We start from the raw sequence: 27971 nt of genomic DNA on the forward strand, positions 1-27971 counted from the left end.
CTCTGTTCACCTCCAGTCTGCAAATTAATTAGTGATACAGCTGGTCAATTTACCTAACCATGTAAGCAAATCCTAGCTAGGACATGACACCAATGGTGGATAAGTGATTTATTGTGTATGTTTTGTGAGGAACGTTATTATCTTCAGTACCTGAGAAGTTATAATGTACCTAGTTCATTTTGTTTCAACTGGGATATGAATTTAAAATTTGGTGCAGTTTAAGAAACCACGATAGTAGTGCTTTCCTTGTAGACATACTGTATAATCTGACAGAAGAATGTTTACATTAGGTATACACTCCATTCTAGACATTGGAATTTGATTGAGGGTGACCTCTCTTGTACATCACAGTGGCCAGTTTTGAACGATAGAGAGTTGGATAAAATAGGCTGCCTGAATGTAATAATTCAGTTTTGAAGATACATACTGAGCTTTATTCTCATTGGCTAATGAGGGATTGTGACAGACCCATCCCTTAACCAGAGCAGTCCCAAGAGACTGCACACACAAAAATTCACAACAGTCACAGAGTAGTGAAATCCAAGGGGCTTTTCAGTTCCACAGCAAAACAACACTAAAAAAAACAGTAGCACCCTGCATGCTTTTTAAACACAGAAAAAGCTTAAAACACTCTGTGAGAATATGAAATTCTAAAGCCTTTACCAATTACCCAATAATTAAATCACCCTAGTGTGGCTATTTACAGTTAATTAGAGGTCAAATGTTGTGCCCTCTTGTGGCAGTGAGTTCTAAATGCCACCCCCAAAGTCACCCCTCTTAAATTAACCTACCACAGGACGTTCCTAGGGCATTTAAAATGGAAAAAGGCTAAAAGTTCTCAAAATGGGTAGCAAGGGTTTCAGACTCATAAGAAAAGGCTCATTTCAGAGCTGACTGTGCTGCTTGTCTATTTAATTGCATTATCTTTGAAGTTTATTTCCACCATTTCCTGTGTTTCAATTGTCTTGTATTTCGTTGGCGGGGGAGGAGGTTTAAATGATGGAGGCTCATCCAATCTGAAAGGTAGTTTGAAAAAATAAACATACTCAGATCATTTTAAATACACTCCTGCTTAGTAATGAGAATGGACTTCAACAATATGAGATTGCATTTAATAGAATATGGAATGATAATCTAGCTCTATCATACTGTACTGTACTCCTCCACGTTTACACTCACTCTACATTCTATTTACATTCTTTACATTCAATGAGGTTGGTCCTGTTCATTTTAGCTGGGATTTAAGCTTAGACTTTTTGGTGGCCTTCCTCCAATTCGTAGAGAGACAAAAACGTTGTCTTCAAAACTATACTCCAAATAATTTTTTCTATGGTGTAAAGTCTTTTGCTCAGGCTTACATCCGATTTCCCTACATTCTATCCCATATGTTTTTGTTATTTAGTTTCTTTTGTTTTTTATTGTAGTTTTTTGTCTTTATCACAATGTGCAGAGTCCATGATTTTGAAAGGTGCTTTATACATAAATGTTATTAATGTATGAGAGCTTGGGATAAAGTGGTGGAAAGACACTGTATACTTTTTCTGTACTACTACAATATTTTTCTTTCTTAATGCAGAGTTACCATGAAACGTAAATTGAAAAGATATTGTGTGTAGATTGAACTGTTAAAAACAATATGACTACATTGTATTTGCAAAGTCCTTTTATAGAGAATTGCCTGCTAAGAAAAACATGTAAAGAGCCTGACAGGAGGTTTTAAAAGACAGGTGACAGACAACATTTGGCCACTGATAACTGTCTAGTGACCTTTGGATCTGCAGCAAGTAAATGGTTCTTTAGAACAATATGCGTAACTTTATGTGTAAATATTGGTGTAGTAATTTTTAAGCCACTTCACAAGCTACAATCTTGAAAGTAGCTTTTCATTCAGTGTTCAAGTTCAATAGTGAATCCACTCACACAGTTCCAATTACCAATCCCTCTTCAAAGAGCAAAAGTTAAAAAAAATTCAACACCGTGCTGCAGAAAAGTCTTCATCTGAGTTAGTAACTTAATTTAACTCACCTTCAGCCCATCCGGAGTTACAGTACAGTGACGTTATTATACGATGAAAGTAACAATATGTGACAAGAAAAAACATGCTTTGAAAAGCTATAATGCATTGCTAAATGTAAATAAATGTTAACAAGTAACGGAAGTGATATCCAAACTATTGAAATTGGTGACAATAGATATTAAAAGGACAAATGCACTCACTTCTTCTGCTGTATGTATCTTCTGACCAGGACCACAATCAGAATGAGGCATACCAGACATGGCAGGATAATAAACACTACTGTTGTGTGGCCTTCTTTACCTCCTGTGGCACCTGGAGAAACAATCAGTCACTGAAATATAGATAATAATGAACCTGAATAGCTAGTCAATGATAGTCAGCTTAGTGTATTTCTAGAAGAAAGACCTGGACGTCTATGCTGCACTTTTTACACTCGTATACAGACAAACTATGACTATAACGTGATAATTAAAACCATTTAATTTAATACTTTTCATTTTATATCTGCCCATATTTGGAGTCAATGATTCCATGTTCTCTTCAGAATGGGGGTGCGCAGAATAAGTTCTACCAATTCAACCGCTCACCTTTGACACAGGAGTGCTCAGCTGGAGCAGTGGCTACCCAGAAGTCAGTGTTGTGCTGGGGGCCTAGAGAGCTTTATCCAACTAATCTCCACCCAACCCCAATTGTGCAACACCACCTGAAAAATCCCACCTGTAGCTGATGAAGGGACATAGGTTATGGAGCTCAACATGCACTTGTAATGAGTTTGGTTACTAGTGAAGTCTATCTGGAACACAACTTTGGCAGTTCAAACATAAAAAATAGGAGATGAAGTAACATACTGTACCCGTGTCTATTACTACAGATGTGTTGAAACCCCAAGGGGTTTGAGTGAAGGATGTTATGTTGTACTTGAGAGTGGCTGGGACTGGATATGAGACTTTGCCTTTGGTTGCGAAGTCTGTGCTGTTTCCTTCATTATAAGACATGCTGGAGTTCTGCCAGCTAGTACTTGCTGAATGATGCGTGGAGTAGCCTTGTCCATGAGTAGCATTCACAGAAGAGGTTGTGTCACGTTCCTGTTCTGTCATTGTGGTCATGGAAATGTTGGTAACCTGCCCAGGGCTATCAGTGGTCCATGCTACTTGTGTTGATGCAGTAACATCAGTGTACATATCCGTTCCTCCAGTCTGGCTTATGTTTGGAGTAATACCAGGAGAAGCGGTTGTAAATGTGAATGAAGGAATTACTGTCCCTACAAATCAGAAAGACTGAAATTAGATATTTTTTGGTGACATACATGAATATAATGAAAAGAACAAGACCTCTTTAAAGGTTAGAAAAACATTTTTAAATTGTTAAGTTTAAAATAACTTAAAATTCAATAAGGCAATGGCAGAATATGTTAAAAAAATTTGATTCTGACCAGTGACAGAGATTTTCAGGAGTTATATATGAGGGTCATTTTAATTATTTCTCTTCAGTAAATTACCCACACATTATTATTACAACACAAAGATTAAGTTGCCAGGTCTCCAATCCATCCATTTTCTAAATGCTTCTTCCCATTCAGGGTCACCGGCAAGCAACAGGTGCAAAGGCAGGGTTCACTCTGGATGGGCAGAGTTTTTTTCCCTAGAAGCCAATCAACCTACCAGTGTGTTTTTTGGACTGTGGGAGGAAACTGGAGTGCTCAGAAGAAATGGAACATTCAAACTCAACACGGATAGCACTCCAGGTCTGGAATTGAACCCAAGGCTCCAGGGCTGTAAGGCAACAATGATTAACCACTACCAAGCTGTGCAACCCGCCTGACCCACAATATATAAAATGATTTAATTTAATATATGCTTACTGTACATCTTCATGCAAGGTGAGTCACACAACAAGATTACAGTTTGGACCACAAAGTATTTGGGAAATCAGGGACCACTTATAGTGTAATAAACCACTGTCCTTCCCAGATCTGTATCCTATGACTCTACCGTTTTTTTAAACTTTAATGGGGCTCATTCAGCTTGACCTTGGCACTGAACTTGCTCTGTCCGCTGAGAACTCAAACCTTCTTCCCAAGTGGAGCAGTAGCTCCTAAGAGAGTGAGCTTGTTGGTGATAAATAAACCTCTTCAATTCTTCCCTAACTTGTAGGAAATTCCAATAGGAATTCCTGTTTTGCCTAACCATGGATCAACAGATGAGATATATTAGACGCCCACTTCAGTGCCAACTCTGAAACTAAATTTACTAGACTAATCACAACTCTTGACACCTTCAGTGTTCTGTACCTATTTATATTATACCTATTTACAGAGAAACCCTTTTTTAAAAACTTTAATGGGGTTAAACCTTAATTAAATCATAATTTAATAATTAAACCTTAATTGAAACCAGCAGCATTAGGTTCCTCTGATAATCTCATGCAAGTACCTGTACTTATTTTCTCTGTAGAAAAAGGTTCTCCAACCCTGAGATATTTGATGAATCCAGCAAGTATTCTGTTCAATTAAGAGAACTCTAATCCTTGGGTTGGAGATACTCCTAAATGATAAATGATCTAATAATTCATCCATCCATTTTCTAACCACTTTATGCAATACAGGGTTGTGAGGGAGCCAGAGCCTATCCCAGCAAGCAATGGGTTCAAGACAGAATAAACACTGGACTGTACACTCATCCTTCACAAGGCACATACTGTACTAACAAAATCAGGCGCACACTCACACCAAGGCCAATTGTTTCCAAAAGCCAAATAACCTAGCAGTATGTTTGTTAACACCAGGAGGAAATGGGATCATCTGGAGAAAAGCCACATGAACATGTGAGAACATGCAATATCCATGAAGTTACATTAACACCTCAGGAACTGAACCCAGGGCCCAAGTACTGTGAGGCAGCAGTTTTAACCACTGTACCTCTGTGCCACCAGTGGTCTATTAATAAATTATTTTAGTAAATCACCTGCTTAATGGACTACAGTGGACTTGTTCCATCTCTTTAGAAACTGGTGGGCTAATGCTGACCAGCAAAACCTACTGTACTGGGACTCTCCAGGACAAGGGTTAGGACAGATAGAGCTATCCTCTAGACTCTAGTGTCTAGAGTTTCCTTAAGTACTCCAGTGGCTTAAAGTGACATGGACGACTCTGACAGACAACTGCTTAGTTACACATGACTATGATCTACTGAACTATGAAGCATATTACAATGTACAGAAAGTGTAATAAAGTAAAAAATCTAACATATTTAACCATGAAACCCAATGTTGTGTTCGTCTGTTACTGGGGAGGGCCTTATGAAAGACAAGCGACAAACCTCAGTGCAGCAAACAGGAAGCTACACCACAGTGTCAGCCGGTGCTGGGTGACACAGTTCACTTGTCAGATTCATCACCTCACAATGAGTCTTGAGTGAGTAACATTTGTGTAGATTAAGTACAGATAACCATGAGAGAGTTAACAAGCCTCAAGCACATGGCTCCTCTCATTTGGGAATTCAAAGTCTTCATTTGTTTTTATTAGGTCATTTAAAAATAATTTTCCAAATCGTTTGTCCCCTCTTTAAGAATAGTTTTGTCCTGATGTAACATAATGGCATAATCTATAGGGGATGATAAATGTAGGCACCAGACCAATTCAGCACACAAAACCTGGCCCTTTCTAGAACACTTCTTGTCCTTTCAGTACTCCAACAGAGACAGAGATATAGTTCCTAGATGCTGTGCTTAATATTTGTGCTGTGTCAGTCTGAAAGTAAACCTCCTTTGCTAAGGAATTATCAACACAAGGACATCTGTATACTGTACATTCAAGCTCCTGCAGTTTTTTCAAAGCATTGATGATGTTTAATGAAAAGAAAACCACAAAATCTGTAAAACATGAGCTCAGTAGATCTAAGAACAAATACACTACTCCAAGCAAAATCATTTGTATCCACATCTAGTCTTATCAAATGTACTTCAATCCCTATAACATGTCACTGTAAAGAATGTCTTTGAGATAACAAATTTTAAATAAAGTCTTTGTAGCACATCACTTAAAATTATTATTTTTTCCATATCCAATATCAGCAGTGATTTATCCCCAGCAAGATTCATGGCAAACCAGAGCTTATCATGGAGGCACAGGGCACAAGGTGAGAGACCATCCTTGAAAAGACAAAGAACTACAATTTTAAAACACCAGTGAACACAGCCAGCATGTCATTGAAAGATGGGAGGAAATAGAACCGTTGTCTGCTGCAGCAAGTGCAATGCAATAATTTCATTAGATTTTTTTCGTAGGTAAATTTTCTAAAGTTGATATCAACTGCCATTGGTTATATAAGGCAACATACACCTTAGAGTTAGGACTTTCAGACGTAATGTAATTTAGGCGTGGGTGTGGTAGTTTAGGCTCAGTATGTCCCAGACTTTTTTTCCTACTGAAAAAAACTTACCAATGAAGGAACTGTGTCATTGTTAGAAAAAAAACCCAAAACACAATGCTCTTTGATGTTCTGTATTTCATCAGAACGTATTGAATTCATATTTGCCATCTGAGATCAATAAAAAAGAAAAGTGTTTAAAAATAATTGAACAACAATTTTACCGCTCTACATAATTTAATTTCCTGAAATGTTTGTGTGGGTTTCCTCCCATAGTCTAAAGACATACAAGTAAGTTATTTGACGTATCAGAAAATTGGCCCTGGTGTGAGTGTGTGCCCTGCAATTCACTGGCATCCTGGCCAGGATGTATCTTCCCTTGTACCTGTTGATTGCCAAAATAGGCTGTGGCTCCCATATGACCCTGAGTTGAAGAAAGTGGTTAGCAAATGGATGGATGGAATTAAAAGTACAACAAATAGCAAGGTTGTAAAATAATCTTTGTCACTCAAAAATACCAGCAAAAAAGAAGTTGCAGCCACGTAACAGAATTAGTGCAAATCTGAACAATTTCTGAAGTCTTTGCAGCATTTTTTCTGTCTTAGCCTACAACTATCCACATCCCCATTCATTTTGCTTGTGCATTTCTGAAAATCCAACATTTTGTCACGTTCCCAGCCTGAATCATACAATACTATGATTTTCTATAACCAAATTATTTCTCTTGTAATTATTTCTCTTGTGATTTAGGTAAAGTTTAAGAAAGTAAATTTGAAATTTGAAAAAAAATAATAGTAATAATATATAATAGTAATAATAATAGATTACAGAACATTATGACATGTACAGCAAAATTGTTCTTAAAGAAAATATGTCATGGTATTCTTTTATTATTTCCATAAGGTATAATGCTTTAAAAAAACAATTTATTTTTATAGAACTTGGTTAATATGGAATACTGCTAGACTTTTTGAGATGGCAGGCACTGAGGATACCCATTGTCAGAGGCTACCACTATTGCACATTTTGAGTCTTACAAAGAAGATAAATAATACACAGAAAGAGGTAATTAAAACCAAGTTTAGATCTGTAAACATATATATATATAGGATATTTTTTAGTTTTCCCTCATTACTCTTTTACAATCTATGAAAGTTTTCTAGATGGCGATTTGGAATTACTATTTTTTAAACCCATTAGTCAGTAGAGCACTATATTATGACTTTCCAGTTTTACTCAGTCACTGAGAGCAATAACCAAATCACAATAAGGGTACAAAACTTCATTTTCTTCTCACACACATCTCAGTCTGGCCAGGCCAACTTGCTGATCAAAAGAAATGAGAGCCTATTTAAAATGCAAGAACTGCATAACAGCATTTCGATGCAAAATACCACAACATGCCTTGTGTTAGACATACAAAGGAAATATGGGGAGTTTTTAAACCACATAGCACCAAGAAACAGACTGAAGTCAGCTCTGCTGCAGTGAGAGGATTTGACCTATATTTTGAAAAGTCAATGAAATTGAACTCTAGTGTTAAGGTTTGCTGTAAGTAAATTAAAACATCATCCTTGACCTTCCCACCAATTGTTCACTTATCCATTCCTTCAGTTTTTATGAATCCAGATGGAACTCTAGTATTTGTCAGTAAACATTTTCAAATGTAAGATTTCAGAATTCAAATACATCAGAACCTGAAGTAAAAGTAAGGCACTACAGCGGGTGGTCAAAACTGCCCAACACATCATCGGCAGTGCCTTACCATCCATCCAGGAAATATACAACACCAGGAGTCTGAAAAAAGCCACCAAAATTATGTCTGACCCCACTCTTGTTTAACTTGTTTGTTCCCCTACCATCTGGCAGAAGGTTCCGGTCACTCCAGTCGCACACAACTAGACTCCAAAATAGCTTCTTCCCCAGAGCTGTCAAGTTGGTGACGCCCCCACTCCCTTCCACCTTATTATGATCTCTCCTAACATCCTCCTGTACCCACAACCACTGTACTCCTACACCACCACACACACATGTAAGCCAAAATTGTACTGTCCCCTCGATAGCCCAGTAAAATTGTAACAGGCATAATAATATTTAATATTAATTAACCATACTACTTTTAACCACACTATTTTTTTGCACTGTTCCAAGAATTACCTTGCACTGTTTTTGTCCTGTTAAATTTTCTCTGTTTGCGGAATTTTGCACAGTTTTCGATTACTTGATTACATGTTATTTATGTTATGTTATTACATGTTACTATTATTGCTATTGTGTAACTGTCTTATTGTGTAACTGTCTATTGTCTCATCTTCTGTCCTATTTATATACTGCACCTGAGTGACTAATGAGAAACACTTTTCATTATACTATGCACCTGTGTAAGTTTAATGACAATAAAGTTGAATTGAATTGAATTGAATTGAAGTGGCACATTTCTGATGATAAATGGATCCCTTCCAAGACAGATCTATACAAGTAAATCAGTGGTTGAAAAGTGTAGTTGTTGAATGTTTTTCTCTTTGGATAATTCTGAGCAGACACAGAATTACTTTGGTGCATTTGAAAATTTTGCACTGTGAATTCTATCACACACACATTATCATTTCATCATTTCTGTAAGGAGTGGGGTGAATATAAAAATGAAAATGAATAATATTTCACACAAAAAATAATTTCCATATGGTTTCTTTTAGAAAGATGTGACAAAGTGTGATACATGAAGTGTGATACATGAAGTGTGATACATGAAGCAAAAGAGAATAATTTCTTTGACCAGGGCACATTATTTTTTTGCTGTCAGAATAGTTGACGGTGGGAATATATTTAGAGGCTACTGACATGCTACAATTCCCAGGATTGTCATGAAATTCATCAGAAAGTGCCACACTGCCTCAAGGCCTTAAAGAAAGCAGGCAGGAATACTGTTATAGAGTTTTAAAATGTGGTGAACACTGTAGCTCCCGGGACAGAAATATAATGTGAAAGGAGTATACTGTATTAATCTATTTCCACCAAAATGGAACGTTTTAGCTAATGAAGCTCAGCTTCACATTTTGCAAGTAGTAAGACATTTAAGAGGTGTTTCAAAGCTGGGCTATTGAGAATAGAAGCAAATCCAAACTGATTTAACTGATAAGGAGTAAATTCTCTGTGTGGCAGATGAGGATCCAGTAAAGATTTTATTCGGGGCTCATACCACCTCATTTAAGACTTACTAGTGTGTTGCTCCTAAAAAGGCATCAAATCAGCACAGGAACTCTGGATTAAAAAATATAAGAATTCCTCAACAGCCCATAGAGGTAAAGCACGGGTTTAGGAGAGATTTGTTTATTGACAGTGAGTGTGAAATAAAAATAATGGCCTTATAATCTATACTTTATTAAAGGCTGCCTTCTTGTGGATTTGTAGGATGTAGACTTTGTTTAAACCCCAGTTTCACAGGTTCCTCGTGAAAAAGAGAAAGATGGGAAGATATTCAATTAGAAAAGTAAGATTTGGTGTGCAATTCTGTTGGGACATCTTCATCACAAAACTTGCAGATTAAGCCCTACATGGTTGTAGGGGACCATTAATGCAAACACTAGCTGCTGGCTTGTTGTTGTCAAAGTTGTGACATTTTTTTATATTTAATGTGTATGAGAGATTTGGAATTGCCCATATTTGTCATTTATGCACCTGTCCTACAGTATGTGTCCAATGTTCGGGACTCAGTTCACAGCTGTGACTCCTGTACCCCCAAGGAGAGAATGAGAAAAGGGCAGACATGCACCTCTGACAAGCCCACCTGCAATAGTCATTTTACATGCTGCTTCCACCACAGTGCCTGGTAGGAGAGTCACTGACGACTGGATAAGTAGTGCATCTTTTGCTGTTGTCACTGTAAACCTGCAAACCTCTCAATAAAGTGTTTCTATTTTACTGGAAGACAGGGTTAGGGTTAGGGTGCACTGGCAGACTAACAACCAGTTGTGATTGGGGAATCGTTGTTACACTCAGTATGTTAAGGTACATGACTCAGAGCTGAACCAGTGATATTTCTTGATTAGATATTTAGCATCATGCACTGCTCATTGTTCTCAGCTTAGCCTGTCTTCTTTTCCATCTGTAAATCAAACTGTCCATTTGTAAAATCCCTGTTGTGTTATGCCAAGCTGTTTGCTTACTTGCATTTAAGATCGTAGTGGATACATCCAATATTGATTTCTTCGGAGTATTTGATTTTAAAGCACCATATCACAGATCAGTTTTAATGGTTTCATGATGAAACGAGATCAAAGCAAACACTTGGATGATAAAGCAAACTTTGCCCTGTGTAAGCTTTCTTTTAAACAATGGGGTTGTGTTTCTGGAGTGTGTCAACATTTTACACTTAAATATTCCTTATGAATTTACAAATGGATGAGTCTAATGCATTTGAGAACCATTTAGATTGGGAGAGTAATGCCTGGTATTTTAGGAGTATTAAAAGCTGGTATGATAATTGCTTGATTCAGCTTGTGACAGAAATTGAAATGTAATCATGATGAGATTACAAGAGACAGGTTACATAAAGTATCAACGTTGACAACAGAAGCATAGGCCTTTAAATCATTTTAAAACATTACACTTTTAAGCTGTTCTTTGTGGTTTGTCCATATTTAAACTGCCAAAAATATAAGCCTTATGTCTATATGTGGCTAAGACATACCTTTCGTTAGAGTTATATAAAACTCTTTCTGACGTTCAAGGACTGCATCCTTTATTGTAGCTGTCAGTTTGTAGACTCCAGTCATCTCACTGGTCACATTTTCAATTTGTAGAATACGGGAACGTGAGACAGTCATATTGTCCTTTTGTGTAGAAGGATAAAAAGTTAAACATTACTAGTTAGAATTCAATTTGTATTTAAAGCTTTAGTAGACTTTTTGCAGTTTATTATGAAGCCCAACTGTATGTGCATTGTGCAAATATCTCAGACATTGTATCAGACACAATCAAGACCCCTTTCAAATCAACCCATTTTCTTTTGTAATTGCTTTCCAAAATGTTCGAGCAATTGTTTTTCACTTGGACGTTATATGTTACAATATTTTAAAAAAGGTAAAATACTTTCTGATTTAATATGTCTTAATATTATGCTGTTAGGCTACAAAATGTATTACTTTGGAAAGGATGTATACATTTACTATAGATGTGGACTATTCTTCTAATCAAGCCCTATATATATATACATATGTACTGTATATAAATATTTCCACACACAGAATCCAAACTTAGGGTTTTGTCTATAATAATTTCCCCCGTCACATGTGTTCGTTCTGTTCTTGGAATTTTCAGTTAGTTTTCAATGTCCCCTATTAGTAATAATACTAATTAAGAATAGCTTTGAGAAACAGTTTCCCTGAGATGTTCCTGTTTTCAAGCCAAATGCAAGACAGTAATGTGCTTTGAGCCACTTCACAAAGAAACTGTAAGGGGCACAAACCTCAGAAGTTATTCCAGCAACTGTAATGTCATAGACATTATTGCTGAAACCCTGTGCTAAGACAGTTGCACTGGCATTGCCCAAAAAATAAAATCTGGCTCATCAAGTTTGTTATATACAGTACAGCTTAAACAGCTGCTTTTGAGACTGTCCAGGTTTTTATATTTTCGTCTTCATACACACAGCAGTACAATATTATGCTGTACTGTCATTACCCTACCTTTTTCCAAATGTATTCAGGAGGCTGAGAAGCTTCTGAATGACAGTCAATCTTTAGATTTGTACCTAGATCAGCTTCTATTGGACTCTGAATATCACATTCAATTTTATCCAGATCTGTTAAAGAAGATAAAGTTAAAGAGCAACATATCAGCTTTTCAAAGTATTAATCTTGGAATTTCTGAGACCCTTTATATTTTGTCATTTTACAATGTAAAAAAGAAATGGAACACTCAGATCTAGTAAATATAATTAACATTTTAAACATAGGTATCTATCTTATGTTAAGTTATGGAAAATGTGAATGGAATATATATTGGAAAATCATGATACTCTTTCAGGATGAAACATGGCACATTGTCAGAACAAGAACATGACATCAGATATGACCTCCCTCAGAATGAACACAATACTCAAAGTACTGATGCATAGACCTGATCAGCCTATAGTCAGACTGCTGTAGGATGATATACAGTACTTCCTGTCCAACTTCAGACAATCAGGGAAGACCAGTTATGACACTGCTGAGACATTCCCACTGATGTTCTGTTGGACTCTGGCCGGAGTTACAGAGTAAAAAGAATGGGTGTTGGGCACCAGTTGTCGAGGACAGTATGGATGTTAGTTGCATTGTTGGGCCAGTGACACTTTATTGTTGATTTAGCTGTATGCTCTATCCTCTGCATTTCCTGCCCTTATCAAAAGTCCTCTTAATACAAATGCTGGGCAATTAGCACACCTAAGGAAGAACAGGGTGCAATTAATCAATGCATCAGTACACCTGCCTATCTTTAGATAGCCTTTTCCTTTGTCTAGAAGGCCTACAAACCACCAGTCAAGACAGAACTGGGACCTATGGAAGAAGGAAGCTTTGCTCCTTGTAGTTTTGCTACAAGGCACAGATTGTAGTAGTTGGACCCTGGAGAGGGCGGAGACAAACATGGTAGAGGAGGGGAACACCAGGGACACATAGTTCATGACAGTCGGAACCAGACAAGATGCTTATGAACTACAAAAGAGCTACACAGAGAACAGAACTACAGGACTGAATGAACTTGGGACATTTACTGGGTAACTGGTGTCCAATGGGGTGCTTATGGCCAGACTGGAATGTGTGTTTTGGATTTGGGTTTTGTATAATGTGCCCTGGATGTTGGGTAGACATTATTAACTGTTGTATCCTTATTATACCATATTAATTCCTGTTGTTGATCTGTGTGTACTCTGGGGATTCTGGGAGATTAACGGTACCTGTGGCAAAGGGTAAAAGGTCTTAGCATCCTTTATAATTGCTACTGTAGGTAGTGTAGTCATGCATGAAGCAAGAATAATTATTGTTTGAGGGGCTACTTTACAGAGACACTGTGGCCAGGAAAAAAATCTACCCACAAAAAAATGAAATTATTTTTCATTACAATATGTGTTATTGTAATCCCAGGTCTGTGTTGTTTTGCACTGTCCTGATGGAAAATCAAAATTTCCAAAATGGCATACAGGAAGGGAAAAACTGTTCATTTGATGTCTTTGTTGATACATTCAGCATATGCTCACCATGACATCTTTACATATGTTTTCTTCCATCAAGGAGGTCAAATACAAAACAGCATACATCTGTGAAAAAACACTCCTGCAATTTCTCACCTGCCACCTCAGATTTTCTCTACCCCATACAGTACATGATGGTGAATTTACCTCTCAGCTATCAGTGTTACCACAGAATAACCACTGAGCAAGCAGATCATTTTTTAAAATGAAAATAGAAAAACAATTCAGTCATTTTGCCATTCTGCTGAAGTGTGGGCTTTTTCACCCTGGCATTTTTTGTCCTGAAAACAATTACAGATGGATCAGATGATTGCGAAGGTCTTGGCCTGGCATGGTGACCTTCTGCTAACATACGGTAGTTTGTTACAGAACCAGTTTTCTGGTTTCTGGGATCTAGTTAATGGAGGACTGGCATGGCAGCTTCTCTCACAGATAGACTGTTTTCATTAATCAAACAAGGCACAGTGTTATCTTTTACTTTTCTTGACTGAACTAAAATAGTGTCATTTTGAGTGGTATTTTTACAGATTCTTAGTCAATGGGTTTTACTGAGTTTTACCCAAATAATCAAATACAAAACCCAGAGCACCCAATTTTGTAAGAAATCACATGGTTTGAGTTCAGTATTTTGTTATTCCAAAGAACATTACTACTCAATCAACAAATCTTCAAATGAAAATAACTATCTGCTGTACAGTATGTGCCTAAGCAGCTACTGAAATGTAGATTGTTTTCAGTTTACATCAATTTACGATGTGAAAAGGACAGTTGTGAAAAATATAGCTAATTTCTTCTTCTCTTAAAGCTTCCAAAGCACAAAGACTGACAATCCAATTCACATGGATATGACAATCCATCAGAATGATCAAAAAAGGGAAATCTGACTGACTAAAGCTGACCCACCCTGATGGTCCTGGCCCAATTACAGTACATACTGTCATCTAGGAGATTCTGAGTCTACAGATGTATCAGACAACACAATTTTGTGTAAGTGCAAAAATTATGTAAAAAATGATAATTTAAAATACACTGGTATATACTGTATAATGCATTAAAAGGTATTCATACAGGGAAGGATTCAACTTACAATGAACTTGAATGTATACTGTGATGTTCTTATCCTTGAAAGGGTCTGAATGGAGCCAGTCAGGTTTGCAAAAGTACAGGCCACTTTCATCTCGTTTGACATTCCTTAAGATGAACAAGCCATCCTTGCTTTTGTAGATGGAAGTTTTATTCTGAAATTAGAGAACAGAAAAATGCAACCAAGTTGCACAGAATTATTGCAACAAATATGGGGAGTGTGTTGATTTGATTGGACATGAAAATCAGAAATGATTAAATTAGCTGCAGACGTATTAAGCCAAACTTTCTGCTATCTTACGTTTAGAAGCCAGAGGGAATACTGCTCTACTGGAATATTGCTTTCACAATGGACATTCACGTCATCGCCTTCTTTTATAGACCTTTTTGGCCAAGTCACATTAATGGATAATTTGAAAACAGGTTCTGAAACCAAGAAGAAGAAAGAATTAATCTAATGAATGCTTCACTTGAATGAAGCTAAAAAATGCAGTCTCAACAAATACACAATATGATAAAATACAATGTGTAACAATTATATAGCACAATAAAAGATCCCATAAGCATACCAGGATAACAGTCGCTACAGCTGCATCTACTGTACATGAAGTCATTATCATTTCTCAAGTCATTAATGGTGTCTTCCCTTACAGTACTTACCTTCCTTCTCTCTACTTCAGCTTTTGCCTCAAGCTGTATCTTGTTATAAAACATTATAAATAAATTGGGTGACTATAGAGCATTATTAAGTTTACTAGAAAATTAGCCCTGAAAGAAAAAAGCACAATACAGTGTTTCAGAAGAGCAAAAGTGCATCTTTACCACTCTTACAGGAAAGATCTAAGGTAATGGAGAGTTTTCAGATCTGGCAGAAAATAGGTCAAAATGATATTTCCATGATAAAAGGAATGGTATTTTCAGAGGATGTTTAAGAACTCATAAGATGGTTTACAACAATTTATAAAGGAGACAACAAGAGAAGACAAATATGATATGAGACTTATAAGGTGAGACTAAGTCTTTTCTTGAGGTGTATATATATTTTGACATCTGTCCAGTTGGTTACTTCCGTTTCATAATGTGATTGAGGATAGAGTTATGGTAAAATCTATAAATAGATTTGAACTGAAATGTTTGTGTTGAATAGACAACCCAAACACTTTTGATCCAAGTGTTAACAACAGAAAGAGCTCAGTACCTGTGATGATGAGGTTTATGATGATCTTTATCGATCCCAAGGGGAAAGTGGTGAGCTCACAAACAAACTGGCCCATATCTGAAGAATTGATGTTGTATAAATGTAGAAGTGAACCATACAATGTAGAAGGATTCCCCTTCATCAAAGGCTCAAATGTAGCATTTTTGTTCATATAGATTGTCCCAAATGAGGGATTGTAAACTACAATTTTATTTTCTTCTCCTCTTTCAGCCTTTTTCCATTCGATCTGGGCAATATTTAAATTTTTTTCTTCCTCCATAACACATGGTATGCTGACGTTCTGGCCCACCGTGACATTGAAAATGAGATTGTTTTCCATATGGTATCCATCCAGACCTTAAGAATAAAGAAGAAACCAAGTGATATACATTCACACTGAATAGACATTTAAACTTTCCTGGTGTTTCAGAAATGATGATTGCAATATATCAAACTTTTCATTAAAGAAAACATTGGCAGAAGTTAATTTCAGGGGTTACCAGTTAACCAAGTAATAATTGTGTGACTGAAACATTGCTAGTAAATGTTCAAAGCATGCCTAATTATTTTATCCACTAGGACTGACATTTACTCTATAGAGCGATCTGAGATGAGTATGTTGTTCATCCTCAGCACAGCTACTGAGAATTTGAATCCATAACCTTCCAGCTCTAATCCAGATCCTGTAGCCATTAGTCCACACTGTTCCCATCTCCAATGTTTTTGTTAGGATTTAAGTCTGCTTTATGGACCTCCCTTATATTCTTCTTTCAACTGCTCTGCATTATGTCGGTTTACAAGGTACAGTATATCTGTCAACAAAATTGTGTACATACTATAGCTGCATTTCCACTATCAGCAATCCCTATGACCAATGACCAAATATATCACTTTTTGGGACAAAACAATAAAATACATGTCTCTGTTCAAAATTAAATCCCGTTCTAAAAAAGACAACATGAAAAGCCTAGATCACAATGTACAGAATGTTGTCAGTAAGAAGATGAGTATAAAATAAGTCATTAAGAAGGAGAGTGTATATTAGGAATGACACTGGCTCTCAAGCATTTTCAGCATGATGTGTCTTGGTCTGCAACACAGAACACAGTTACTGATGCATCTAAAAATATGAACTTTCCGGTGTTAAGTTAGCTGTAGCTGACCTTACTAGTTTTATTAATGCATGACAAGAGACTCGGGTGGAAGAAAAAAAAACATACTGTAGGCTTTTTAAGGTCATCTTAATTAAGAATCAAAGTAGTTCTGTCCAATAAGTTAAAAGTTTACATTCAAATGCCGGATAGTGTGCTGTTGATCGAGAGCATTGTTTAATTTGTGGACAGGAAAGCCTGATTTTGCATTTTAATGTTCTGCAAGTAAAGTATTTAATTGGCATAAGTCACATGTCGTGTTTCTCTGCTTTTACAAAAGTGGAGATGGTTGCAGTTTAGGTTGATGAACCTATGTAGCAAAATTCATTGCTTTTGAAAAGAAAATAAGAATGAATAGAAAAGAAAAATAAAACAAAATTAAACTAAATTTGTCATTTTTGTCTCCTTTTTTAAAATGTATTATTGTGGTATAAGATTATAGGGAAGTTTGTATATACAGTAGTACACTGTGTTTTATCTCTTGAAAACATATGTGTCTGCTTACACAGAAACACCTCTGTTATTTAAACATGTCATCTAGTTTAAAAATAATGTTGCTTATTTCTCCCTTTGACAAAATTGTACAGTGGGATTCTGGACATCCCTTTGCTTCAGTCGTGTCTCCATTGGGGAAAAATGGTGACCACTTATGTTAACTCACAATTAATAAATAAGGAGAGGACAATATATTAGATTCATTTACATTCAATTGTAAAAAGAAGTTTTGAGGAATGGAATTCCAACACTGCCTTGAGAATAGAAGATGCAGAATCCTTTCAAATTCCATATTCCAGTGGAGAACCAGTCCCACAGTTTCACATTTTAAATGTCTGCCAACAGGGCCCAGGAATCTGATTATAAGTATTTGGCTTTGGCAAATGTAGTGCTGGGTCATCAGCAAAGATCTACAGAGTCTGCAGACCACTATCTTTCAGAAATTATTAATGATAATCCCTTCTGGGCTTATAAAACAGTGTAGCCCTGTATGATCTTAATTAAAATCTCCTTTCTATCTCTTCTAGAGAGCCTCATTCATTATGTGTGACTATAATATAATCTATTCTTTCACAATGCATCTTTTCTTTTCAAAATTAAATGTTTTTTTTTTCACCAGATTCGTATTAGCAACCAGATTTTGCCTAAAATAAAGCATCTCACTTCTCAAACAATTCAATTGAAAAAAACAACACGGATATGATTTGTTCTGTTTATGTAAACAGTACCTGAGCTGATTGGAATGTGAATGTGAGTTTGGCTTAATGATGAATTATAAATGATGGATACATCAGATTCGTGTATAAAGAAAAAAAATGTTGATGGTTTTGTAAAACTTTTTTGTTTAAGTTACTATGAGGATTTCTTATTTTGACAAGTAACATATTCACATTGTGTATTGAGTATCACAGACTGGAAGAGAGACCTGTCATTTAGTTCTAATGACTTCTATGAGTATGGAAGTAACATTAGTAACATTAACACATCAAAGTGTAGTGATGCAAGAAGTCACAGTGTAGCTCAGTGCAGATGTGAAGTAGGTAGATGGCCATGGATGCCCATCTAGAGAGCTAAGCAGACACATTTTGTCATACATTCACCTCAAGGGCCTTTTATAGCTTAGGCACAGCTCTTGTGCTTTTAAGTGTGTTTCAGAAAGTGAGTTTCATTGAAAAAGTCTGTTTTATCTGCCTGCTTTATTGACGTAAAGGAACAATATCTAACAGAATTCTAAAAAAAATAAATATTAGATATTGTGGAAGTTACCAAAGAAAATCCTAAAACACATGAATACGTGAAGAAATGAAATTGTGGTTTATTTTTTGTTGAACAGGAAGGTGAGGATACCACACACAATTAGATTGAGGCAATAGGAACACTTAACTGGTGTGGTTAGAGGTAAACATATTGCATACATAGCAACGTGGTTGCATGTTGAACACACAACTGCATAAAAACACAAACCACCTCTGTGCATGAAGCTGATGTTGCTGTTTGCATTTTCGTTGTACTGTAGGTCATTATCCAAAAAGAAAATAAAAACAGATTTGTTTGCTTGATCTTCACAGTGTGATAGAAAGTAAGTGCCCAATGTGTTAGCTGTCATTTTCTAGCAAGAAGAGAAATACACTCTAGTCTGGAATTAACTGTGGCTGTTAATATGCGAGGTACCTAGAACATTATATCTTTATATCATTATATTATATCTTCTCATCAGTTTGAGCACTTGAATGAAGTTTTTAAAGTAGAAAGCACATTTTGTGTGCAGAGAAATTTTAACCAAATGCTTAAAACTAACCGTGATGAAACACTAAAATCATTGCAATAACACCATTGAACACAACAGAGCCCTGTAAACTGCTTACAAACTGCTAGCTTAAAGTGAGAAAGCAGATGATTGAATACCTGTAGCAATATACAGTATGTGTAATTGCCACAGCATGGACCATAAAACCATTACAAGAATGTATCTGCAAACTTGAAAATACTTTTGCTTTATTTGGAAAAATAAAGAAGGAACAAGTTTCACTGGAATAGTAATCTGTGACAATATGATAAGGATTCAGATTTGCTCGTATTGAAGCATCTGTCTCTGATAGTCTCCAGCAATCAATGACCAAAATGTGGAATTTTCTCTGTCAGGATTTTTTTACACTGACCACCTTTTGACTGCAGCATACTGCAAACAAAAGGAATATCCACTCTTTGTTGATCTCTTACTGTAGTATTAGCAAAAAAGTACAAGAGAATGTTCAATACAGATGGCAAATATTCTACTTGAATATCAGATGAAAGGAGTCAATGATATTTGCAATAGGTTGTCATATATAATATATTATTTCACACTTTGTTCCTCTACAGCTTTCCAGTTCTATTATGAACCAATACTTATCTGTGGTTCATGGCAGCGGTGTTAAATACACTGTGATTTTAAATCATGTAAAAAATATAAAAAAGTAAAACATTCATTTCGATTAAATTTTATGTCACATATGTCATGCCTACCTTCAGCGATGACAGCAAAGAATAGAAAAGCTGTTAGAGCCATTTTTCATTTTCTATCCCGGGTGATAAATGCTTCTCGTGAAAATGGCAGTTGTCTCGTCTGTACAGGAAGTCAGTTTGCATTTAGTATGAAAACCACAGGTCCAAGCTGACACACTTGAGCAACAGCCTGCAATCATGTTTCAAGATTTATTCCTGATTTTTTCATAGTCATATTTGATTTGAATTGCCAAAATTAATTTTGTATTGTTGAAATTTATGTGATGTGTTGAAGATCATTTAGATTTAATTGTCATACAGTGGAAGCTTATTTTTAAAATAATGTAGCTGTTTTACATTATTATTAAACCTTCCCTTTCAGTGCCTTTGTCCCAAAAGCGCTAGAAGCCAGAAATAGGTTGGCTATGAAATCTGAAAGGAATCTAGATAAAAGAAGTATTCTGCAAAGCTCTTGATGTCTTTTGTATTATTATTATTATTATTATTATTATTATTATTATTATTATTATTATTATTATTCCTTTCAATATTGCTGTAAGTCCCATACATTAATATAGTTTTCATTTCTAGTTTTCATCACTGTTCATATTTTTGTGAATTTTTAGTTTATGCAACTAATTGTTTTTTGTGATCTATTCTTAATTAATACATTGAAATTCCTTTGGATTTCTATCAATACCTCAATAAGTAAAGGCTAATTATCTCAATAGGCATCCAACCTGTAGCACGGACAGCAGGCAGACTTTCAAAAGGATTCTGTGCAATACATTAATTAGCTCAAAAGTGGGCAGTTTTCTGTGCAACCAAATACAAAGACGACCTATGGATGTTATCATGACAAAAGCACTGTAAGAACAACAATTAGCAATTATATGTGCACTACCCCAACGCTTAATAGGGATTGAAAAAAGAACCACCGCTGTTGTATGTTTTTATCAGCCAACTGGATGTTGCAATACATGAATTGACTTTTATATGCTCATTTCAGGCAAGATTTGGTGATGTTGATGTGAGGAGCTACATTCAAGTGAGTCTCCAGTATGTGATATGCCAAGTCTACACTAACCAACTCAGACTCAAACTGGTGACATATGAATGGTATTTGGTAATTGTCTCCAAGTACTACATTGCTTTATAGGGCTTATTTTCCAGCCTGGGGCACCTGTTGTGTGGAGTTTGCATGTGTGTTCAGGTATTCTACTTTCTAGGCACAGTCCATGCTGTCTAGACGAATTGGTGTCTAAATTGTTCCCTCAACATGTGCATGTTAATACCTTATGTTATGCCCATCGTCTGCCATGTTAGGTGTGACTGTGTGCGTGTCTGTGTTTTTGTCTGTGTGTCTGCCCTGTGATGGACTTTTGTCCTGTCCAGGGTGTATCCTGCCTTGCCGGGATAGTCTCCTTCTCCTCCACGATCCTGAACTGGAAGAAGCACGAAGAAAATGGATGGAGGCATTTTTCTATATTGTCAAATGTTTTTAAATGGTGGCTTTTAAAGGTCCTCATACACAATTCAATTGACAAATTATTTTAAAAATCACAAGGTGCAGATGATTAATGCAAGTGTCAAGCGAGGGGAAATACTTGATTTAATACATGGGTACATGAAAATGAAAAAATAAAATTAAAATAATCACAACTTAAGTATGGCTGATTAAGGGCATCGTACAGTATATACTGTATGTAGCAATGACTTTATGCATTGTATTTTTAGAATGTTAAACACTCTTGGTGAAGTTAAGGAAATGTTTTTTTTATTTTTAAAATCATTTTTCACTTTTATTTCAATAGCTATAAGAATGCAGATGAGGAGTACAAATATTAGTAACTGTAATTTAAAAGCCTTTTAATATTAAAAAAAAGAGAAGATAGAAAGCTCAATATTACATCACGGTGGAGCACTGAATTGATAAGTGGTGGAGTACTGAATTGAGACTGTAAAATGACTCAAAAGGAAGAATACTGTAAGAAAGAGGGTCAAAGTAGAACCAGATTAAATTTAGATTATATTCAGCAGGCTAGAAACACATTCAACCATTAATTTCAGTTTTAAGAGAACATGACTCTCTATGGAATGCAAAAGTTTTAGAAAAAACCCTATAGGAATCATTTTTATCCTTTATATATAAGTATCCTGTAGTAACCAGTGGGCTCTCCTAACAGTTGGAAGGGGTCTTTATTTAAAGTGACATGAAATGATGGTTGTTTACTAACGCAGCTGTTAAACTTCAAATTCCTGACTACTTGATCATTAAAGATCTCAAGGCACTTTCCAAAGGAGTAGGAATGTTAACCCCAGAGACCAGGCTGGTGATATACAGTCTGGCCTCCTTCAAGGCCCCCATTAATTCAACTGATGAAGTAACATCTTATTTGTGGATCACCAGATCATCCTGATCTGCTGTATGTGTAGTGAAACTACTGAAATACAATGGTGGGTGTATGTTAGTGGTAGATGACCAGGCTCCTTCATGTATGGAAAGTTTTTTGGGATCATTGTGGCTGGAAAGCTCTACAGTATATAAATAACCTGACAATTAACAAATCATGACTGTCCAACACTATTGCATACTGGTTCTTTGTAGACCACATCTTTGATGCAATCAGCCACTTACTTATAATTTAGACAGTTATATGATTTAGACATCTCTGAATAATTTAAGAGAAGGCTGTCAAAGTCCTACAATAGTTTGTATAGGAAAAGTTGGTTTTTGACTATATGATTAATTAAAACTAATGATAATGAATGATGCAGAAACTTTGAAAGGCAGTAAGAAGCCAGTTTACATTATCATAATAAAAAATAATCATGTTAAAATCTAGGAGTGATAGTTTCATGTTTTATTTGATCGAATTTGAACAGATACAGTAGGTTATTAACAAGGTAGATTGCACCTGACCCTAAATTGCAAGAAGTGGTTAGATAATGGATTGATTCCAATGCAGTTCATTGACCTGCCCTTCTAATGAAGCTCTCACTTTAGAACATTTTCTATCTTTGAGGATAGAAAGTTAAAGAACAAAAACCAGTAGACAAGGAAAACTCCAAACACACTGTGGTCTCTGAATGGCAGAAAATGGTAAATCAGTACCATGTAATAACGGGAGTTCCTGTTCCACAGCAATTTTCTTTTCACTTAGTTGCAAGCTAAAGTTAATCTCAATTAATCACAGTCATGTACCAGTGCCAAAGAGCAGTTTCATAGACCTAAGAGACTTGAGGGAATTGTTATTGATTTGAAGGAATTAAAAATATCTGTTTTGTCAACTAGGCAGCTTGCTTGCTTTTGAATAAAGAAATAACATGGTCAGTAATTTTGCAATCTGGATTAGTAATGAGTCAACTGATGTTGTAAGGTAAAAGAGAACTGACAAAAGGATGAGCCAGGATTGGAAATAACAAGGATAGACTGAGTGACCATGAAAAAGGTCTCCCAAGATGTCTGCTAGGATGTCTGTGTCTGCATCTGGGGGTCCAGAGACATTGAGGAAATCAAAAACAAAACACAACGGAGCTGGAGAAATTTGGAGTAGAAGTGCTTAATATAAGTAATCCATTCAATTTCTGCCAATCATAACATCCTACTGGATCATATATAAAATTCAATAGAGATCACTGATACTTGTATTCTTGTATTTATTGATATGGTTCCTATTTGGCTACTAGGAGTCGATTTGTATGTCTTGGCTGTTCTAAATCTAACATCTTTCCACTTGTTCATGGTGTTGCACAATCATCGTGAATTTGTCTTTCACTGATGTGGTCTTGACACTCAGATTTATTAACTGACCAAATCAGATACTGCTGCTGGAGTTTACTGCACTTCACAGGTATTTGTCTGATATTAAGATATGGAATAAAATGACCCTTCATAATCTAAACCGTGACTGTAACTTTATGCCAGTTGACTACGCTCAAAGGTTTATAAAGTTGATGACTTCAATGTTTTTGTATATAATTTTGAAATGTAGTGAACTATGATGGAATCTAGAAGCCTTGGAATTACTTTTGACATGTTTTGACATAACCTGCATAATATAATTGTCATGACCAACAGCCAACGGAGATCATCTTACAAAAGAACTAACCAGTACCAGCAGCGGGTTAATAATAACAAGCGCCGCCGCACATGTTAATCCATCAGCACGTGCTCTACCGTGCGGCAAGCAGCACTATTTAAACCATCCTAGCCCACTTTCCGATGCTCGGTATTGAGTCTACTCCTTGAGAGCTCTACCTGCCGTTTATTCTGTACCTCGCATTCTTCTGGACTTTCCTTTTGCCTTTCGACTTTGGACCTCGCCTCTTGTTTCGGATTGTTTGCCACTATTTGTACTTCCTGGATTTCGAACCACCTTTCTACTTTTGACCACAGACTCGCCTTACGTACCGGATTGTTCACCTGCTTCGTCATCTACCTACTCCTGCATCTGCACAGGATCTGTATACCTATTCATTGAGGATTCCTGATAATTATCCAGTTGGTCTTTCTTCTACAGGTGAAAGAAAATGTCCACAAAAAATGCAAAGAAAAATATAACTTAAATATAAGTTAAAATATATTGGTTACAGATAGATTACATGGTATTTTTATACTATGGTTTGGATGATTTCTAAATAAATAGACCAAATGTAGCTCTGTGGATAAGGATTCATATTCTGCGGCTGGCAAAGTAATTGTACTCCATTGGGCCCCTGAGCAAGGCCCTTGACCCCAACTGCTCCAGGGGCGCTGTATAAATGGCTGACCCTGTGCTCTGACCTCAAACTTCTCTCCCTGACTGTGCATATCATGGGGAGCAAGTTGGGGTACGTGAAAAGACAAATTCCTAACATAAGAAATTGTATATGGTCAATAAAGTGATCTTATCTTATATCTCAACTAGGTAGTGAATTTGAAAGATTTGACTTTGAAGTCCAAGGAGATTTCATGCAGTTCAGAGAAACAGTTGTAGAAATACACAGATCAGGAACTAGAAATATGAAACCAAATCCCATTGAATATGGTAAAGACATTAATTAATAAGTGTAATCACACCACCCAGTATTGACTACAGTATATCAGGTTATCCCTCCAAACTGAGGAGCCAGACAAGGAGCATTCTGGTTGAGAACGCTACCACAAGGCCAAAGGCAGCTTTGAAATAGCTCCAGTTTAATGTTTGAGAGAGAAGAAAATGTCCATGGATTGACAATATTCTGGACATACAGAGTTTTGTATGGCAGAAAGGCAGTAAGAAACATTTACTGAAAAACTAAAAATGCATTTTCAGTAACTGATTAAGGCTTTGCAGTCAGATGAGACCAAATCTAATCAATAAATATAAATAAACCTGGTCTAGATGCAAAGAATCAGATCATGCACAAACCCAATACAGTGCATCAGCTAGTCAACACAATCCCTGTTGTCAAGCATGGTGGTTGTTTTTATTATCAGGGACTGAGAGTACAGGAGTACAGAAAAATCTCAAGAGGAAAAAGTGCATCGGTTAAAAGAAAAACTCCTTTCAGCAGTACAATGACACAAAGCACCATGGTAAAGCTGGAGTGGCTTAACCTGTAAGGTGAATGGCTAAGAGTGGTTCAGTCAAATCCTGATTTAAATCTGACAGAAAAGCTGTGCAAAGCCTTGGGAATTTTGCAATCCATTGCAATCCATTGCAATCCCTGACCAAGCTTGAGCAGGTTTACTAGAGTTACTTAATTTGTTTTGAAGGCTTGGTTAAAGAAAAAGATTCATTTTGAGGAACAGAAATCACTATACAACTGTATACTACTGCTATATTACTGAAAGTGAAAGGATAGGCAAAACAGTTTATTTTGAATAAGGAAGTTTCTGATGCATCTTTATATGGACATGTAATTTACATTAGAAATAAAAAAAAAACCTCTTGCATCGTTTGGCCCAGTCCCTGGCATGCCTCCCCTATCCGCCCTCACTCATAAGAGGGTTTACAATAATTTATAAGAGACAGTAGGAGAAGACAATTATAAGAGACATATTTAATAGCATATCAAGGATCCCTTTCTAGGGTGATGCTAAATTGTTTCTTGAAGACCAAGGTCCTGCAGGTTTATACTGTATATACATACTGTATTTTGAAATCTGTCCAGTTGATTGCTTCCATTTGGTAACCTGATTGAGGATAAAGTCCTGAATTATGGTAAAATCTATAGATTGGCTATGTGAACTGAAATGTTTGTCTTGAATAGAGAACCCAAACACTTTTGATCAAAGTGTCAACAACAGAAAGTGCTCTGTACCTATGAAGATATTTATGATGGTTTTTATCAGAAGGAGGAAAGGAAAAGCAATGAACTCACAAACAAACTGGCCCATGTCCAAAGAACTGATATTGTAGAAGTGTAGAACTGAACCATACACTCTGGAAGGATTCCCCTTCATCAAAGGATCAAATGTAGAATTTTGTTCATATAGACTGTCCCAAAAATGGGATTGTGAACTACAACTCTATTTTCCTCTCTTTAACCTTTTTCCATTAGATCTGGGCAATGTTTAAATTGTCTTCTTTTTCCATAACATGCAGACATTCTGGCCCACCATAACATTGATAACTTCATTTGTTTCCATATAGTATCCATCCAGACTTAAGGAATAAAGAAGAAACCAAGTGATACACATTCAGAGTGAACATTCAAACATTGGTAGCAGTTAATTTTAGGGGTTACCTGTGAATCATTTATTAATGGTTTAAAACATTGAAAAATTGTTATCAAATGTGCAAAGAATGCCTAATTATTTTATTCTCTAGCACTGACATTTACAGTATGTACAGAGCATTTTGCTGGAGCACTCCTAGACAAGCTTGTTGGTCAACAGCAGCACAGCTTCCCAGAACTTGAACCTTCCAGTTTTAATCCAGATCCTGTAGCCACTAGTCCACACTGGTTCATCTACAATGTTTTCATTTCATTAGTCTCACTGGAGCTGTAATCAGTGACAATTTGATGAAAGGATTCAGGTTCACTCATATTGAAGTATCTTTCCAACTCTAGTAGTATCCAAAGGCTATCAATGACAAAAACCAAACTCTAGAATTTTCTTTGTCAAGATTTCTTAACACTACCCACCTTTTGACTGAAGCTATACTGCAAACAAAAGTAAGAAATCTTTGTTGATTTCAAAGTATTACCAAAACCTACAAGGGGATTTGCAAAACAGACGACAAATATTATTTTTGAATATCAGCTGAGAAAGTAGTCAATGTTATTTGCAATAAGTTGTCATGTATAATATATTATTTTACACTTTGTTTCTCCACAGCTTTCCAGTTCTATTATAGACAAATACTAATCTGTGGTTCTTTGCAGTTGTTTTAAATACACAGTAACTTTAAACCATGTAAAACCATGAAAAAAAGTAAAACATTCATTTTGATTAACAGCTTTCCAATTCTTTGATAAATCCATACTAATCTGTGGTTCATGGTGCAATGTTAAGTATGCAGGGACAGTAAACCACATAAGAAAAAATAATAAAAGTAAAACAACATTTTGATTGTATTTTATCTCACATACAGAATGTAAGCCTACCTTCAGCGATGACAGCAAAGAATAGAAAAGCTGTTAGAGCCATTTTTCATTTCTTATCCCTGGCTTCTTGTGAAAATGGCAGTTGACTTGCTTCTACATTAAGTCACTTTGCACTTATGAAAACCACAGGTTCAAGCCGAAATGCTTGAGCAACAACCCACAAGTGTTTTTCAAGAATTTTTTCAGATTCGATTTTTTCAAAATCATATTTGATTTGAATTACCAACTCTATAAACACACTGGAAAATCAATTTTTACTATGAAAAATGAAAATCAGATAAAAGAAGTAACTGTTACTCTAGTCTAAAAATGAAAATAATTTTTTAATGTACAGTACACAAGGCTTAAAGGATTCATGTAACATGTT

At 36.1% G+C, this 27971-nt stretch overlaps 1 protein-coding gene across 3 annotated transcripts; it reads right to left on the reverse strand.

The window, feature by feature from the left end:
• Positions 1–411: 411 nt before the first annotated feature.
• Positions 412–27692, reverse strand: LOC148658454 (nectin-4). Of its 3 annotated transcripts, XM_088639669.1 has the most exons (10): positions 27605–27623; positions 20048–20147; positions 15897–16253; positions 15000–15124; positions 14703–14853; positions 12072–12187; positions 11075–11216; positions 2871–3278; positions 2218–2320; positions 412–1016 (listed from the first exon to the last, which is right to left on the reverse strand). In XM_088639669.1, the coding sequence occupies exons 2-10, from the start codon at positions 20088–20090 to the stop codon at positions 908–910; spliced, it is 1554 nt and encodes a 517-aa protein (XP_088495795.1). In that variant the 5' UTR covers positions 20091–20147; positions 27605–27623; the 3' UTR covers positions 412–907. The 3 variants fall into 3 exon arrangements, with proteins under 3 accessions (XP_088495795.1, XP_088495794.1, XP_088495793.1); XM_088639668.1 differs by lacking the exon at positions 20048–20147 and having other exon boundaries at positions 2218–2329; positions 27605–27692; XM_088639667.1 differs by lacking the exon at positions 27605–27623 and having other exon boundaries at positions 2218–2329; positions 20048–20153.
• Positions 27693–27971: the final 279 nt, after the last annotated feature.

Source organism: Lepisosteus platostomus, chromosome 7 (assembly GCF_059453375.1).
Source record: "Lepisosteus platostomus isolate fLepPlt1 chromosome 7, fLepPlt1.hap1, whole genome shotgun sequence".
Taxonomy (NCBI): Eukaryota; Metazoa; Chordata; class Actinopteri; order Semionotiformes; family Lepisosteidae; genus Lepisosteus; species Lepisosteus platostomus.

Excerpts from the sequence above, each read along its gene's own strand:
- LOC148658454 (XM_088639668.1), bottom strand. The coding sequence starts at position 27,647 with ATGGCTCTAACAGCTTTTCTATTCTTTGCTGTCATCGCTGAAG. Across the intron at positions 2,330-2,870 it reads ATCTGTAGTAATAGACACGG|GTGCCACAGGAGGTAAAGAA; the intron begins GTACAGTATGTT and ends TTGTTTCTCCAG. Across the intron at positions 1,017-2,217 it reads AGATACATACAGCAGAAGAA|ATTGGATGAGCCTCCATCAT; the intron begins GTGAGTGCATTT and ends ACTACCTTTCAG.